Source organism: Somniosus microcephalus, chromosome 2 (genome assembly GCF_052327205.1).
Source record: "Somniosus microcephalus isolate GS21.2 chromosome 2, FLI_Smic_1.0, whole genome shotgun sequence".
Taxonomy (NCBI): Eukaryota; Metazoa; Chordata; class Chondrichthyes; order Squaliformes; family Somniosidae; genus Somniosus; species Somniosus microcephalus.
In genome coordinates, this window is record NC_140988.1 from 29,444,849 (window position 1) to 29,459,415 (window position 14,567).

The following is a 14,567-nucleotide window of genomic DNA, read 5'->3' on the forward strand; positions in this document are numbered from 1 at the left end:
AAAATAGTGGGGAGGGGACGTGAATGGGACCTCATTGTGCCCGTCTTTCGGGCGCAAAATGTGGGCAAACAGGTCCAATATTGCGGGGCTACCTCCACCTTATTGGCTCAGGCGATATTCTGGCATACCTGGCGAGCGCCTTCAACAGGCTTTTTAGGCTCCTTGCATATGCTAATAAGGTGCTTACCACCTGTTCAAGGACACCTCCCGGAAATTCGTCTGCACTGAGGGTCACAGCCGGACGAAATTGGTTCTCTCCTAAGTGGCGAGGTGCCTCTGAATGCCTGATTGGCCTCCGCAGCTCATCGGAAATATTCACGATGCCCGACGCCCAACTTCAGATGTGTCGCCTATTTCGGGCCTGATAAACAGCGCAAACCAATTTCCAGGATATAGGGGGGAATTTTAACCTAAAAAAAGGGGTGGGCTTGGAGCGTGGTGGTAATTAAATTGTTAAAAATCGGATTCCCGACCTGAACCTGACTCCAACCCGCCCACTTCCAGTTTTAACGGAGGCGGGAAAGGGGCTGGGCGGGGGTGGGGGTGGGCAGCCAACCCGCTCCCAGGAGGCAGGACGACAATTTAAACATTATAATGAGGCTGGAGTGGTGGACTTTTTTACCCACCATTTTGTTTTTAACTGCATGTGGATGGGTTTTACACAATTCGTAAAACCCGACAGTTACAGCAAGGCGGGGACTGCTGGATCCAGAAGGCAAGTGCCTTTATACCTACCTCCTGGATCCAGCGTCCCTGCCTAACCCACCCAGCACGATTGGAGACCCTCTCACAAGGCCTCCAATCGCCCCCCCAGGCCTCCCCCCACCGATGATGCTGAGGCTGGCCACGATCCCCTGGAGGCCGGCCCAGATCTTCTCTCCCCCCACTCCGATCCTCCCGTGACCGGCCACGATCTTCCCTTCACCCACCCCGATCATCTGGCCCCAATCCTCTCTCCCCCACCCCCAATCCTTTTAACAGCTCAGCCCAACTCCCAATCATCTGCCCGAACCGCCCCACCTGATCCTTTTAAAGGCCCGGTCCCCACGTAAACCCTCCCTCCCTCCTCTGTGCGACCTAGTGCCGCAGGCCTACCCGCCCACAGCCAGCCAGCTTCTCAACCTGGCTGGCTGCAGGTGGGAAACCGAGGCCTCGCATGCAAATCAGGCCCGGCCGTTAAAGTCGGGTTTCCTGACCGTCCAGGAGCTCCCCCCCAAAAAAAACCGTCCTCCTCCTTAAAATCCAGCCCATAGTGTTTAACAAACCACCAACATGAAAAAATCTAGCTTTTCATGATGGAAATTGATAAAAGCCGATTTTAATCATTTTTAAGAGTAAGCCAATACTTTCAGGAAAAGAGGGGGCGAAAGTGAAGGGAGGTATTTTTTTGGAAAGAAAACAACTGCAGAAATGTCACTCGTGGTATAATCAGCACGGTTCAGTGAACATCCTAGTTTACTAACTTAGCTTTGCGATTTAATTCAGACATACAACCTTAATATCTTATTACTGAGCTGGCCTTGTCATCAACTTGAAACTTGAATGTCAGTTTTGTGCTTTGTAGAGATTTGTTGGAAAATTTGGAACTTTTAAAAGGTTAGTAACTTTGAGGCAATGACAGATACCAATCAGACATGGTTTTGACATAGAAACGGAAATGGTGTAGTGCAGCACAGCCTGCCTTTATAATTGACTCAACAAAAGGTTTGCTGTGTGCAGATACATTCGATTCTCAGCTGCCGCCAAGATGAATCTTAATCATGATTACTTACAGTTAATACTGATGCTGCAGTGCATTCATATATCAGTTCATGTAACTGCCGGTAAGTTGTAAGCATTATTTTTCTGAAATAAAATAGGTCTAGCTACCTTTCTGATCTGCTGCTTATAATTGGGATATTATTTACATTAAGTATGTTTGGGTAAGTACTGTAATAAATGTCTTCCTTATATTCAAACAAACTCTTTCAGTGTTATTCTTGCAGGTAGTGAATTTATCTTCTTTACATTCTCAGACAAAAGCAGTTGATTAACATAAATTAATAATTTCTTTCCCTTGACGGTGGTCACAGATTGCATTGAAGTCTCTCAGTCACCTCCAGAAATAGAGGCCTTTGAGGGAGGCTCTATCAACATGCACTGCTCTTGGAAAGAGGACCAAGAGATTGAAAGCATCAGGGTCGATTGGACCAAAGACTCAAACTCGGTCGTCAATGCAACCAATACCAATTCTACTGTACATCCAGCTTACATCAACAGACTCTCTCATGCCATTAACAAAACAAATGCAAAGCTGACAATTGAAAATATCGTTCAGGATGATGCGGGATTGTACCTCTGTAAAGTGTTTATTGAAATACCACCGCCAGTTCGAAGAGGCCTTGGGAATGGAACCAAATTAACTGTGCAAGGTAAATGCTCACTAAAATTAATAAAGCTATAAATATTGGTATGTAATCTTACATGAAATTCTTCAAGTATCTCCAAGCAGATATTTTGAATCTAAACGGTGCCACTGATTTTGAAAATAAAAGAGCTGTCAATAATTGATTTGAAACAATAAGATCAATAGTATAATAATGTTTATATTATAATCCAATATGAAAAATGGTAGCAGTGAGACTCCCGGTCCTGCTAAAGTCTTCAAGAACAATAAACGTCTTGGTTCTGATTTCACAACTTTATGTGATTAACTTAGTTTGGGATATCACGCACAATTGTGTGATGGAGATGGCGTAAAGTCTATAGGACACACTGATACGACATCATTATCAGGGCCCAGACTCACTCTACAATAATAGATGTCACACACAGGAAATAAAAACTGCAAATGCTGTAATAAAAAGGGAGATACTCAGCAGGGAAAGACAGGTTTATGTTTGAGTGAATACCCTTTGAGTATTTCCAGCAATTCCTGTTTTTATTTACTTTTTACTTATGGGTACAGTAGCATAAAACTTTCAAATGTTGACGTTCAGAGAGATTTGGGTGTCCTCATGCAAGAAACACAGAAAGCTAGCATGCAGGTACAGCAAGCAATAAGGAAGGCAAATGGCATGTTGGCCTTTATTGCAAGGGGGTTGGAGTATCAGAGTAAGGAAGTCTTGCTACAATTGTACAGGACCTTGGTGAGACCACACCTGGAGTACCGTGCACAGTTTTGGTCTCCTTATCTAAGGAAGGATATACTTGCCTTGGAGGCGGTGCAATGAAGGTTCACTAGATTGATTCCTGGGATGAGAGGGCTGTCCTATGACGAGAGATTGTGTAGAATGGGCCTATACTCTCTAGAGTTTAGAAGAATGAGAGGTGATCTCATTGAAACATACAAGATTTTGAAGGGGATTGACAGGGTAGATGCTGAGAGGTTGTTTCCCCTGGCTGGAGTGTCTAGAACTAAAGGGCACAGTCTCAGGGTAAGGGGTAGGCCATTTAAGACTGAGATGAGGAAGAATTTCTTCACTCAGAGGATTGTGAACCTTTGGAATTCTTTGCCCCAGAGGGCTATGAATGCTGAGTCTTTGAGTATATTCAAGGCTGAGATAGATTTTTGGGCTCTAGGGGAATCAAGGGATATGGAGATCGGGCGGGAAAGTGGAGTTGAGGTCAATGATCAGCCATGATCTTATTGAATGGTGGAGCAGCCTCGAGGGGCCGTATGGCCTACTCCTGCTCTTACTTCTTATGTTATGTTCTTATGCTTTCATAGTGGTTATATTACTGGATTCGTAATCCAAAGGCCTGGACTAACTGATCTGGAGTCATGAATTCAAATTCTGCTACGGTAGCTGTGGAATTTAAATTCAATTAATTAAATAAATCTGGTAAACATTTCTATGATGTAAATATTTAGTACTGTTAAATATATTTTATGTTGTACAAGATATTTTATTCACAAATGCCATTATCTTCAAATATTAGTATGGAAATGCTTAACACAGTGCCTGTGTTAAAATAGGAGACATTAAATTCATAGGAACAAGTTAAGTATTGGTACACAGCTATTCACTCAATGAACTATTATTAGAACATGGTCTGCTTTACAACAAATGGCAAAAGAGGTAGAGACTATAACATCATTCAAAAGGCAATTAGGTAAGCATTTAAAATGGAAGAATATTAAAGGATATGGGAGCAGCACGGTGGCATAGTGGTTGGCACTGTTGCCTCACAGCGCCAGGGACCCGGGTTCGAATCCAGCCTCGGGTGACTGTCTGTGTGGAGTTTGCACATTCTCCCCGTGTCTGCGTGGGTTTCCTCCGGGTGCTCCGGTTTCCTCCCACAGTCTAAAGATGTGCGGGTTAGGTTGATTGGCTATGATAAATTGACCCTTAGTGTTAGGGGGATTAGATACGTGGGGTTACGGGGATCGGGTGGGATATGTGTCGTGCAGGCTCGATGGGCCGGGATGGCCTCTATCTGCACTGTGGGGTTTCTGTGATCTGTGAAGACAGGGAATGGCATTACAGTAGATACTCTAGTTGAAGAGCCAGCGTTGACACGGGCATAGGGTCCAATGGCCTCCTTCTGTGCTGTCATTTTTATGATTTTATATTGGTGCTTGGAAGATGTTTTCAAAGGAAGAGTCAAATATATTTCTTTGAGTGAGAGCCGGTTCATTAAATTAAACTTTGCTGATATTGCCCAGACATTTCCATGGCATCATCTGATCAACGTTTGCCATTTTATTATGCCTATAGAGAAATCTTGGGAATCTGGCAAAATCTAATTCAATATATATATTAATATATAATATACTGTACACAAAAGGAATCTTCTGAAGTTAGTCCCTTTAATGTGCTGTTATACTAAGGTGTCTGGTCTGAGAAGTGATCCTGCATAGAGTAATGTGGAGATGGCAGATTGGAGTTATACAGGTGATTCTATGTTAGACTGTGGCTAGGAAAAGTGCAACTGACCAACTGGAAAGATTTTAAAGTTCATTTTGCAAGAGGCACAGTTGCACTGCAACCAGTGGGAAACCAGAGTAAGACTACATGCACGAGGTAAACACACATTCCTTGGTAGAATTCAAATTGTTCAGTTGAATTCCTGAGTAATAATATAGTTTGCCTCAGTCCGAAGATGAAATTGCTTTGCACCAATGCAAACTGTAGCTTAGCTGGTCTGTCATGGCAGAGTGGCCTGGCATACCAAACCGCAGCCTACACCCAAACCTATTCGAGGGAATCACTGAAGGAGAGACAGATGATTCCTATTAGGGAGAGGGAGGGGGACAGGAAATTACCAGGCAGGAAATGCTAACATTCACACATTTTCCACCTGCCCACCTTTCCCGTATGACTGTGCTTTATTATAGATATAATAAGTTAGGTTAAATGTCATGTGTACTCTTAACTTTAAGATCATCAACAAAATGACAAAGGGAGAGGTTAGGAGAAACTTCTTCATGTAGAGGGTTGTTAAGACATGGCATGACCTATTAGAAATGGTGAGAGAAGTTGAATCCACTGTAGTTCTTAAAAGGAAAGGGAAGTGGATAAATATTTGAAACAAAAAACTTTAACCCCTTTGATGATTCTTGCTTTGAGCAGTTCTTTTGAGATTATAAGTGTTGTTTTTGTTCGACGGTCCATTCAACAACTGTGTTGGTGACACTGTATCATCCCTAGCCCTGTTGTGAAAATCAATCAAGGCTTGGCATACATCTTGGCCTTTTGCATTCTTCAAAAATATATTTTTGCATTTGAACAGTTTGCAAAGATTTTTCGTTGGATTGTTGGTCCTTTTTTGATGAGGTTGTGCGTTCGAATCTGTAGATGTTGCTAATTGTCTGAACTCCAAACTGAGGTCCTTTATCTGAATCTACTCTGTCAGATACTCCGTCTAGCAAGCTGCTGCTTGCAATGTGCCGTCAGATTTGAATGCTTGTTATTCAAAAATTCAAAAGTAACCCTTATTAATTATTGATTTGAAATGAAGTCCAATACATCAGTCGCAACTTTCTGCGACAGTCTGCTGGAATGTTAGGTACTTTTATTGGCTCTTTGTACACGTTATTTCTATATGTATTGTATTTCAGACATTGGCCAACCATGTCTGCAATTTGCGGCAACAGACCAGAACAAGTCAACCATTGCTAAGGTTTTGGATTTTTCAATCTCTTGGTTTCGATGTTATTCCTCAGGCTGGTAGGCAGAAGAACTTTGTAACTTTTAAAGAACCGTTAGCCTTATGGTAATGTAGCCCGGTCCGCAAAATGGCTCTAATGGGCAGCCAGCCAGTGCGCTCTGCCGGTCAGCTGCCTGATAGTTAAAATCTATCCTTTTGTGTCCAGAAATCCTTCCGGGATCAAATTTCGTAATGACTGGTCTTTCTCAGTTTCAGATATCATCTCACCTAGTCTTGCTTGTAACATCGGGAGGCAGGCTACTATGCACACAATCATGGGGTCATCTTTGTCATTTTTGCCATTGGTTTCAGGGAGGGAATTTTGATTCATTGCATCTGCCACACTCAGTGCCGTGAGATAGACGAATAGAACGTCCCATACATTATGTAAAAAGCATTGCATGTGGAATGTTAATTTGCAATCTATACTAGTTAAAAGGTATCAGTTGAATTTTCCTCCCCTTTTCTAATGCATGCACATAGGAAAATTGGATTGGAGTCCACCATTCATCTGCGAGGCTTATCAGATGGCTAAATTAGCTCATCTGTGAATTGTCTCACATAACCCAATACAAAATATATCAACAGTCACCCAATACAACAGGACAGTGGTGCAATACTGAGAGAATTAAATTAACCTTTACTTACCAGAGTCATCAAAGATGAATCCGGACACACAGATGCATTAACTATCGCGACTTCATTTGATAACATCTATGATAAAACCATCACAAGGTTAAACATGAACATTTTATAAAGTACTTGGATATATACTATCAATTCACAGTGTTTAAATCATCATAGGTACAACAGTAATTTAAATACAGGACAATCTCGGCATTAGCTGGAATTTGCTTAATACTGTAATAGTCTAACGGGGTAAGGTCAATGTGCAAAATTACAGTATGTCTTAGCGAGGTTAAGTTTACAGTCTATATTTATTGTATTACTGACAAATTTCCAATATCAAGGCTGACTTTCTGTGACATGAGCTTAAGATATATAAGCTGTCCCTTGTAATAGGTTGGTTGCTGGGGCATTGGTGGTTTATGCCTTCCTCTGAGATGCTCGGGTTTCACATTTGGGTAATTGAGGGTAATTTTAACCTAACCATGGGGGCTGGAAATTGGCTGAAGAGTAAAATGGGGTGAGGTGGAAAAATCAACACTGCACCCGATCCCATCAGTTTCCTGTAGGGCGGGTTAGGTTAAAATTGCCCCCATTGCTTAGTTTCTTATCTTCTCATCTGAGCTTAAGTAACCTTGCATGCACATTATTTCCCTATTATATTATTACTTTATTCTTTATGCTCAAAGATTTAAACTATTAACTAACAATTGTGACACACTTCACAAGGATACTTTTCTTCAATTACACACTTAACCTTTCCTAGCCTTCCACCTTTCACTCTCCACATTTTTTCAGCCTTTGAAGAGCAGCTTCAAAAGCTTTATACAACTTCCTTTACCGTTTAACTAGCCGAGAATCTTTCTTCTTAGCCACCCTGAAACCTTCTGGATTTAAGTCGCCACAGCATAATCTTAAATATCTTTAATAAAAAATAAAAACAGAAAATGCTGGAAATACTCAGCAGGTCAGGCAGCATCTGTGGAGAGAAAAACAGAGTTAACGTTTCAGGTCGATGACTCTGTTTTTCTCTCTCCACAGATGCTGCCTGATCTGCTGAGTATTTCCAGCATTTTCTGTTTTTATTTCAGATTTCCAGCATCTGCAGTATTTTGCTTTTGTATTAGTCTTAAATATCTTTATTTTTACTAAGGAAATACCATTTAAGTGAACATAGCCATCAATACCCAATCAATATGTTCACTTCCACGGATCCTTTTTCAAGGAGTCAATCAATTAAACAGGCATTTATCAGAAGCTTAAATTGCTCGATTTTAATAACTGTAACAAGGAACAGTTTTCTAATTGAGTGTTATGCTTTTTGCTGTCCCTCAGCTAAGAAAGAAAAAGAAAGAGCGTACAATAGTGTGGCGCCTTTAACATCTTCAATAAATCCAAAAGCACTTCACAGCCAATTAATGGCCCAGAAATTCGGGTCGGGGCTTCCCACGGGTGCAAGCCCCTGACCTGCACTTACCTAGTGCGCCGGCCGTTGAGCTGTGGGCCCGCGTGGAATTGCGATCCTGGGCTTCCTCCAACTGCCAGCGCGCAGTGCTTGCGTATCCCAGGGGCGCAGTTAGTTCGATGCGTCCCCTGGGATCACGTGGGCCATGGAGAGCCAATGGTAGCAGGGAATGCTTCATTCATAAGTTTGACAGGAAGAGCTGTCAAACCTATAAATACTGTAAGCCCCAAAACATCACTAAAACTTCAAATAATTTTTTTTTTAAATCACATTTTAAAAATAAATATAAATTACATGAAATAACTATTTTAAACAATAATTTAAATTTTTGAAAAAATTAATTACATTTTCTAACGGGGTTAAAAATAAACTTACCTTTCTTTAAAGTATTTAAAAATAATAAACCTGTGGAAAAAATGTTTTAATTTAAATTAATTCACCACTTACCTTGTTAAAAGCAGGCCTTGCGCCTGCTTTTTAAAAGTGTAACTGCTGGAGACTTACCCTCCCGGAGAAACCTGCAAAAAAAATGTGAGTTCGATGCGCATGCGCTGCCTCTCCGGCGCACGCGTTCCACCTGTCAACCTCTTCTTTCAGGGGAACGGAAGTGCAGGTTTCCCGCGCATGCGCAGTGCATGCACGAAACCGGCACTTTCGTTGGGCCTACACGTGAGTACCCCGTGCGTACTCACACGTTGGGACCCGAATTTCTGGGCCACTTACTTTTGAAGTGTAGTCACTTCTTTTGTGGGCAAGTGCAGCAGTCAACTTGAGTTCAGCAATGTCCCGCAAACAGGAATGTGATAATTGATCAGTTAATCTGTGTTGGTGATGTTGTTTGAGGGATCTATGTTGGCCGGGACACTGGGAGTATGTCCATGCTCTTCTTCCAAAAGTACCATGGGATTGTTTAATCATAATAAGACATCTTTTCTGATGTTACAGTTTCTCAAGGTTTTTACTAGCTCATTAGCCTTATCTATTCGAGTCATGTTTCAGGACTTTTTGATCATTTTTCCACATAAAGGACTTGGAAAGCATTTTTTTTTTAAAAAGCGATTTGTATTTTCACAAGTTTAAATAAAAGCCACCCAGATGAAGGTTGGTTAATATGCGAAATGAAGTTGTTTTTCCAGAGTCTAAACAATAAATAGTTCATTAGATAGTCTGAGTAATTGGTAAATACCTCTCACTCATTAGCCGGAATTTTCACATTGCAGAGCGTGCGGGTTTGGGAGCGGGTCGGTGGTTAAAAGCGCTGAAATTGACAGCGCGTCGGGAACCCGCTGTTATCCCGCCGACTTCTGCCTTTCACTGGGACGTGTTTCGAGGTGCACCATGGATCTGCTCGGGAGAGGCAGCGACCTCTTTGAGGTTGTTAACTGCTCGTTTCGAAACCCTTAGCAGCCTTTTTAACGTCAGGTTTCAACTTTACCTGATTGCTCATGGGATTCGGGAACCTCGCCTGTGAAGGGGCGGTGGAGGCTCAGTGGGCATTGTGCTATTTCATTAAGTGACAGCAGGAAAAAGCACATAAATACTCACACACCTTACTCCTGCTCTTTTGCTGAAGGGAAAGGCTCCTGCTGACACCATTTTGTGCAGAGATTTAGCTGTCAGGAGTTTACAGGTGAATTCTGCAACCTCAGAAGCCACTCTCAGTACATTGGAGGATTGTGCCTCTGATCTTCACTTTACCTGGCATCTATTAGATCAGCATGGGTGCCGCTTATGCTGTCTCACCTTGGACGTCAGATTCGGACTAAGATGAGCTCCAGCACCAACAACACCAGCCACACCAGCAGCAGCAGCAGCAGCAACCACACCAGAAGCCTTCTCCTCAGCGACCTGATGCTCCACAGGAGAGCGGGGATCAGCACAGGGCTGAACCACGCTGGAGGCGATACCCCCAACACAGGGTATATAGGCGGAGGCTGAGCTTCCTGGACATGACTGAGCAGCAGTGCTTCAGGAGGTCCAGGTAATCGCGCCAGGTCGTCGCAGACATTTGTAGCTTGCTGGAAGAAGACCTGCTGCCCAAAGGACCTGGTGGACACTCCTTACCAGTGGCTGTCAAAGTCACCACCGCCCTCAACTTCTTCACCTCAGGCTCCTTCCAGGGATCTGCAGCAGACATTTGCAGGATCTCACAGTCGGCCACCTACAGATGCATCACCCAGGTGACCGATGCCATGCAGCCAATTTTATAAACTTTGCCACTGATGAAGTCAAGTGTTACTGAGCGGGCGCTTGGCTTTGCCACTCTGGCTGGCTTCCTACAGGTGCAGGGCATCATCGACTGCACACATGTGGCCATCAAGGCACTCCATCATTACCCAGGAGTGTTTGTGAACTGCACTCCCTCAATGTGCAGCTCGTCTGCAACCATAAAAAGATCATCATGCCAGATTCCCTGGCAGCTGTCATGACTCTTTCGCCCTGCACCAGTCCACCCTCCCTCAGCTCTTCGCACCTCCAAACAGACTTACCGGCTGGCTGCTTGGAGACAAAAACTATCCACTGGAGACATGGCTGATGACATCGTTGAGGAGGTCAAGCAATGAGACCAAGGAGTGCTATACTGACAGCTACATGTCCACCAGATGTGTCATAGAGCAAGCAATCGGCATGCTGAAGATGCGCTTTAGATGCCTTGACAGATCTGGAGGAGCCCTTCAGTATGCATCAGCCAGGGTCTCCAGAATCATCGTCATCACAACATAGCGCAGCAGCGAGGATTGGAGCTGCAAGAGGAGCAAGGCGCAGAGCGCACAGCTCTTCAGGAGGAGGAAGAAGCTGAGGTGGAGATGGCTCCAGCAGTGGCGCATGTTGCTACCCGGGAGGCCCAGGATGGACTCATAATGGCCTGATTTACTTAACTTGCACCAATGCACCCATTTGGCTCCCAGATGCTGTACCAAGTACCCCGCCCCCGCCACAACACCATAAAGCAGTCCTAAAATGACCAAGCCATTCCTGTCAACCAAACCCCCATTGTTCGAGGTTAAGTAATGTCTCACCATTCAGTCCAAGTGACTAGGCCACTTCCCAGGTAGCAGGCAAAAATGGACAAGACAGGAAAGTAGTGCAAATAAGTAAATGTATGTGCATCATAAATAGAACTGAAACTTAACACTAACATTTTGGCAAACACCCATGTGCATACCTTTGTGCATCTACGGTTGTGTCTTTTTTCTTTTCAGCGTGCTTCTACGAGGTGCAACCCCTGTGGATTCAGCAGAGGTAGAGGTAGGCTGCTCACTTCCCTGCTGCGACTGCTTTGACACCTTTGGCAAATGTCCTCTGGGTTTTAGGGCCCATGAGGGCCCCACTAAAGACGGCTCCTCCTGCAAACTGTGCAGGGACAGACTCGGCCATCGGGATCCGAGGCAGCAGGTGGGGCTCTGACTGAGGGGGAGGCAACGGGGGAGAAATGGGAGCACTTTGAGAGGAGTGCCCACTTCCATGTGCCCTCTCAGCATCATCCCTCTCATGGGCCACCCGCATTTCCCTGCTAGCAAGGAGCTGGAAAAGCTACCAGAGCCTCGTGCATTTTGTTGCTGCTCCTCCAAGATCACCCTCTTTGTCGACGGCCCCCGAGGTTCAGCGTCTGCATCCAGCTGAGCAGAGCTGGGAGCATCCTGCGCCCTCCGGTGAGGACTCGCCACTGCTGTCCCTGTCTCCACCATCTGCTCTTGCTCACTTGTAAGAATGTAAAGGGTTAATACACTATAGGTTTTTGCAGACCTCAGCTATTTTGTCAAATAAGTCCTTATGGCAGAAGTAAGCGTTAAACCGGCAGCTACGTCCTGTTGTGAAGCCTGACATGAATCGGTCATTCATGAAAGAAAGACTTGTGAAGTGATGCTGAGCGGCCTGCGGGTGGCACTGTCTAGGGAGAGTATAAATACTCGGGCATGGGCCCACCTTGCGCAGGGACATTCTTAACAGGAACTAGTGAAGGACACAACTAGCCCTCCATGTTGTAAAACAGTTGATTAAAGCTTTGTTTAACGCTTAGACCAAGTGCCTAGTAGTTTTCTTATGTCAAAGCCTATGTCACAGGCAGGCTAAGAGCTACAAACGGGGGGCGACTGGAGCATGGTTGTTCAAGAGGGTGGACGAAATGAGGAAGTGTCTACGTGCGCTGGACTTAAGATGTGCAGACTTGCTTGTCAAGCAAAAAGAACAATAGTTTAAACTTATGTGGACAAAAACGATTGGACTTATTTAGTCAGATGATCGGAACTTTGAAGGATAAAAGAAGAGGGATTGTGAACATTTAAACGAAGGAGCAGAAGACCCAAGAAGGATGTCGAGCTTGTGTAGGTGGACGTAAATGCTGGCTGGAGCCTAAAACCTACCTAGCTAAAGAACTAAACGACGCATGCTACTCTGTCCAATGACTGAACAGGTAATAATCATTCAGGAACTGTAAATTACTGCCGTGAGATAGGAAATGTAATGATCTCTGCTGTGTACTAATAAAAGATTTACTGTAACCAGTTGGTATCAAGTCCTTGTGAGACACCAGGTGACAACATTACTCTATGTCTCGCTGGACCCACCGAGGTGCGCGTATCTGCACTGGTGCTGGGTGCGCATGGGCCTGCTGACCCTCATCCTAATGCAATCATAGGAAATAACGCCACAGAAGGAGGCCATTTGGCAATGTCACGGCACTCCCTCATTGTCACCCTCTACAGATGTAGCCCATCCATTCCTTACACTCATTCCACCACTCTCACTCAAAGTTCTCTTAGGAGTTAGATATATTTCTTAAAGCTAAGGGGATCAAAGGATATGGGGAGAAAACAGGGACAGGGTACTGAATTTGGATGATCAGCCATGATCGCATTGAATGGCAGAGCAGGCTCAAGGGGCCAAATGGCCTACTCCTGCTCCTATCTTCTATGTTTCTTCTTTCCCTCCTTGCAGGAGAAGAGAGCCCAGAGCATCTGGGAGAGGCAACGAACTGGAGTTGACCGGAGATGAGGGTGCATCCTCAGAGGCTGTAGCTTCCTCTGAGGAGTCGCCTTCATTCTCCAACTGGACAATGGTGGGGCGGGGGTTGGAGGGGGCACTTGCTGGACCTGTGGGAAAGTAAAAACATGAATTAGAATTGTAATGATAAGACTATGCAACGCTACCATTATGCACATGATGACATTTCACTGGCTGCTGACATCAAGTCACCATGAGTGACTGTTGTATGCCATGTGGCTGTATATCTAACCCTGTCACCAAGTTGCTGGGAGGTCCCCCTCTCTCTGTCTTCCACCACCAGCAGCTCTGCAACTCGGCTGATTTGCAGCATCTCCTCCTCTGCTGGAGTCAAGTTGGTGTAAATTGGAGGGCTACCTCCGGTTCGTTGCCTCTCCCAGATGTTCTGGGCTCTCTTCTGCAAGGAGGGAAAGAAGAGAACTTTGAGTGAGAGTGGTGGAATGAGTGTAAGGAATGGATGGGCTACATCTGTAGAGGGTGACGATGAGGGAGTGGCGTGACAATGCCAAATAGCCTCCTTCTGTGGCGTTATTTTCTATGATTGCATTAGGATGAGGGTGAATGTCAGTGGTGGTTAGTCAAATGGGGATGTGAGTAGGTGCATAGACAGAGAGGGATGGGTGCACCTTGCAAGGTAGGTTGGTGTGAGGAGTGACGTGCAGGAGTAGGCTTGGGAAGGCAGAGTGAGGGGGTTGGGATCACGCGCGCATCAGGATGTAGTTGAATGCGGCATTGCACTTAGCTTTTCTGACTTCATGACATCATTAAGTCTTTTGCGGTACTGGATCCAAGACCGCCTGACTACACCCCTGCTGCTGACCACCTCCGCGATCTCCAACCAGGCCCTCTTGGTCTCACTGGACGGTCTCTTGCGCCCATCTCCAGGGAACAGCATGTCCCTGCGTGCTCAAACTCCCTAGAGCAGGACTTCCATGGAGGAGTTGGAGAATCTGGGTGCTGCCTTCTGCCGTTGGGACTGCATGGTTCCCTCAAGCCTCAGGTCGAAAGTATTTCATTTCTCAGCAACCACACCTCTCCCAAAGAACTGTGATCCTCCTACAACAACTTTCAAATGTGATATGTGGCAGGTCCCTTTTAAATATCTGAGCTCAAGGTCAGTCATTGATGATGACGTCAGACCCACTCCATTTAATTGGCCGGGAAACCCGCAGGCCTAACTCAATTGATTTAATTGAGTTAAAGACAAAATGGACAGCGTGCTGCCGAGTGCTGCGTGAGGCCGACCCTCTACACAGACACCGCGCACCCAATTTGCCTCACAGGTAAAAATTCTGGCCATTGTGTTGGAAAGCACTTTTACCCCTGTTATAATATCTTT

The 14,567-nt window shown here is 44.8% G+C and overlaps 1 protein-coding gene across 1 annotated transcript in view; it reads left to right on the forward strand.

Moving 5' to 3' along the window:
• Positions 1-1,448: 1,448 nt before the first annotated feature.
• LOC147122637 (cytotoxic T-lymphocyte protein 4-like) overlaps positions 1,449-14,567 on the forward strand; it is a 47,987-nt gene continuing 34,868 nt past the window's right edge. Inside the window, exons 1-2 of the mRNA XM_086003635.1 lie at positions 1,449-1,829; positions 2,070-2,411. Coding sequence (XP_085859761.1) covers positions 1,748-1,829; positions 2,070-2,411 — 424 coding nt within the window. The 5' untranslated portion in view covers positions 1,449-1,747. The remainder of the gene's footprint in view (positions 1,830-2,069; positions 2,412-14,567) is intronic.